We start from the raw sequence: 1801 nt of genomic DNA, 5'->3' as shown, positions 1-1801 counted from the left end.
TTGTACTACTAAAAGCCAGTTCTTCTTTGTTTTCTCAACACCTCTTCATGAAGCAAGGCCACCAGAACATTATACAATGAACACTTGATATTTGTTTTGTTATTCACTTATGCAGCTAACTGTTATTTTAGATCAACTCAACAGGATCAATTTGCCTACACGCCCCACCCTTAATTTTTGGGAGAAATTTAGATTCATTTGGCCTGAGCCTCACATTTACTTGGCTTTAACAGCTTGGAATCTTGGTTCTTTTGGAAGAAACTTCTGCTGAACGTAAACAGACATGTAATCACCAAACACAAACTTAGGGTAGGCACCTTCTTGATTGTCTTTACCCTGAGCTTTTTCGATTAACTCAGGAGCAGGAGATATCGTTGCATTGAGTGATGGATTGTAAAATGAAGCAAGGGATCTTCTGTTTCCATCTTGGGTGGCCAAAACACGGTGCCAAACGCTCTTATATCGCCCGTTGCTCAGGACTTCGATTTGATCTCCAGTATTGATGACAATAGAATTGGGAAGAGGTTGAACATCGATCCATTCGCCATCTTTCAGGATTTGCAGGCCTCCAACTTTATCATCTTGGAAGAGCAAGATGACACCTCCAGCATCAGTGTGAGCTCGGAGGCCAATGACTTTTTCAGGATTTGGGCATGGTGGATAATGGCTGACCTTAGTGCCAAAAAATGCATTATCTTCTTCTCCACCGTTGAAAGCCTTTTTGATGTAACCTTTTGGTAAGCCCAGGTTTTCATCCATTATTTCCATGAGATTCTCTGCCAGTTTCTTAAGTTCTGCTCTATACTCCTCCATGGTTTCCCTGTGAATTCCATACATCAGAAGTCAGATATTCGAAACAAGATCGCCTCATTATTCTTCAAAATTTGTTTAACCAATCTGAAAATTGTTGTTCGAGTAAAAAGGTGATGACCAAGTGCTAAATAAAATGATCAGTCTATTTTCTTGAGGATTTATGAGTCATCATGGAAAAAGTTCATTCTAGATTTGATCAATTTATATAGCATTCATCTAAGAATTATCGGAGAAAAATGTCAACTTTGGTTGGTTTCATTTATTTAAAGAATCTCTCATGCTATGCTTACTTGAATTTGGCAGTCTTTGATGGCCATTCATTTTCATTGTTATCTGAGAGAAGGAAGACATCTTCCCAGTCCACATTCTCCAATCTGTCAGTGCTCTTCTTCTCCATCAGTTCATTCAGCAACTTTACTTTGGTTGAATTCTTGAAACCCTCTTCTCTTTCCAGCTTGAAGCACTCGGATGCGACCTTCTTCACCTTCTCAAGAAGCTCTTCAGAAATCCCATGATTCACCAACTATAGCCAACAGCACAGAAAAGAATGTAAAGATCTCCAAACAATTTGAAATATTTCAACCAAAAAAACAATGAACAATAATTTAAACAAAGTACCTGAAAGAATCCCCATTCTTCACATCCATTAGCAATCTGTGCCATAGTTTTGGCTCTTTCCTCTCCACTAAGCTTTGAGAAATCAATCACTGGAATTGCCATTGCAACAAAAAGTTCAAAGTTTGTGAGAAGCAAAAGACAGAAGTGACTCTTTTTTCTTTTTGCTTTTTGGCAAAATTAGAGTTGATACTTTTTGGTGATGAAGATGTTGGCTTAAGCTAGCTATTTATAACAATTTCCTCCAGCCATTTTGGATGCCAACACTTTCATACATTTTAGTCAATTATTACAACTTTATTATTTGTTGGCCGTTAAGAGTAAGGTAACGGACGGTGACACAATAATAACTTCAGAATAAAGAAATACGGTC

General features: G+C 37.9%; 1 protein-coding gene across 1 annotated transcript; it reads right to left on the bottom strand.

The window, feature by feature from the left end:
- LOC113711513 (1-aminocyclopropane-1-carboxylate oxidase 5-like) lies at window positions 1-1574 on the bottom strand. The gene is made up of 3 exons (XM_027234672.2): window positions 1432-1574; window positions 1104-1336; window positions 1-820 (listed from the first exon to the last, which is right to left on the bottom strand). The coding sequence occupies exons 1-3, from the start codon at window positions 1531-1533 to the stop codon at window positions 217-219; spliced, it is 939 nt and encodes a 312-aa protein (XP_027090473.1). The 5' UTR covers window positions 1534-1574; the 3' UTR covers window positions 1-216.
- Window positions 1575-1801: the final 227 nt, after the last annotated feature.

Source organism: Coffea arabica, chromosome 10e, assembly GCF_036785885.1.
Source record: "Coffea arabica cultivar ET-39 chromosome 10e, Coffea Arabica ET-39 HiFi, whole genome shotgun sequence".
Taxonomy (NCBI): domain Eukaryota; kingdom Viridiplantae; phylum Streptophyta; class Magnoliopsida; order Gentianales; family Rubiaceae; genus Coffea; species Coffea arabica.
The sequence above is the reverse complement of the archived record's forward strand: the minus strand, read 5'-3'. Positions and strand labels throughout refer to the sequence as shown.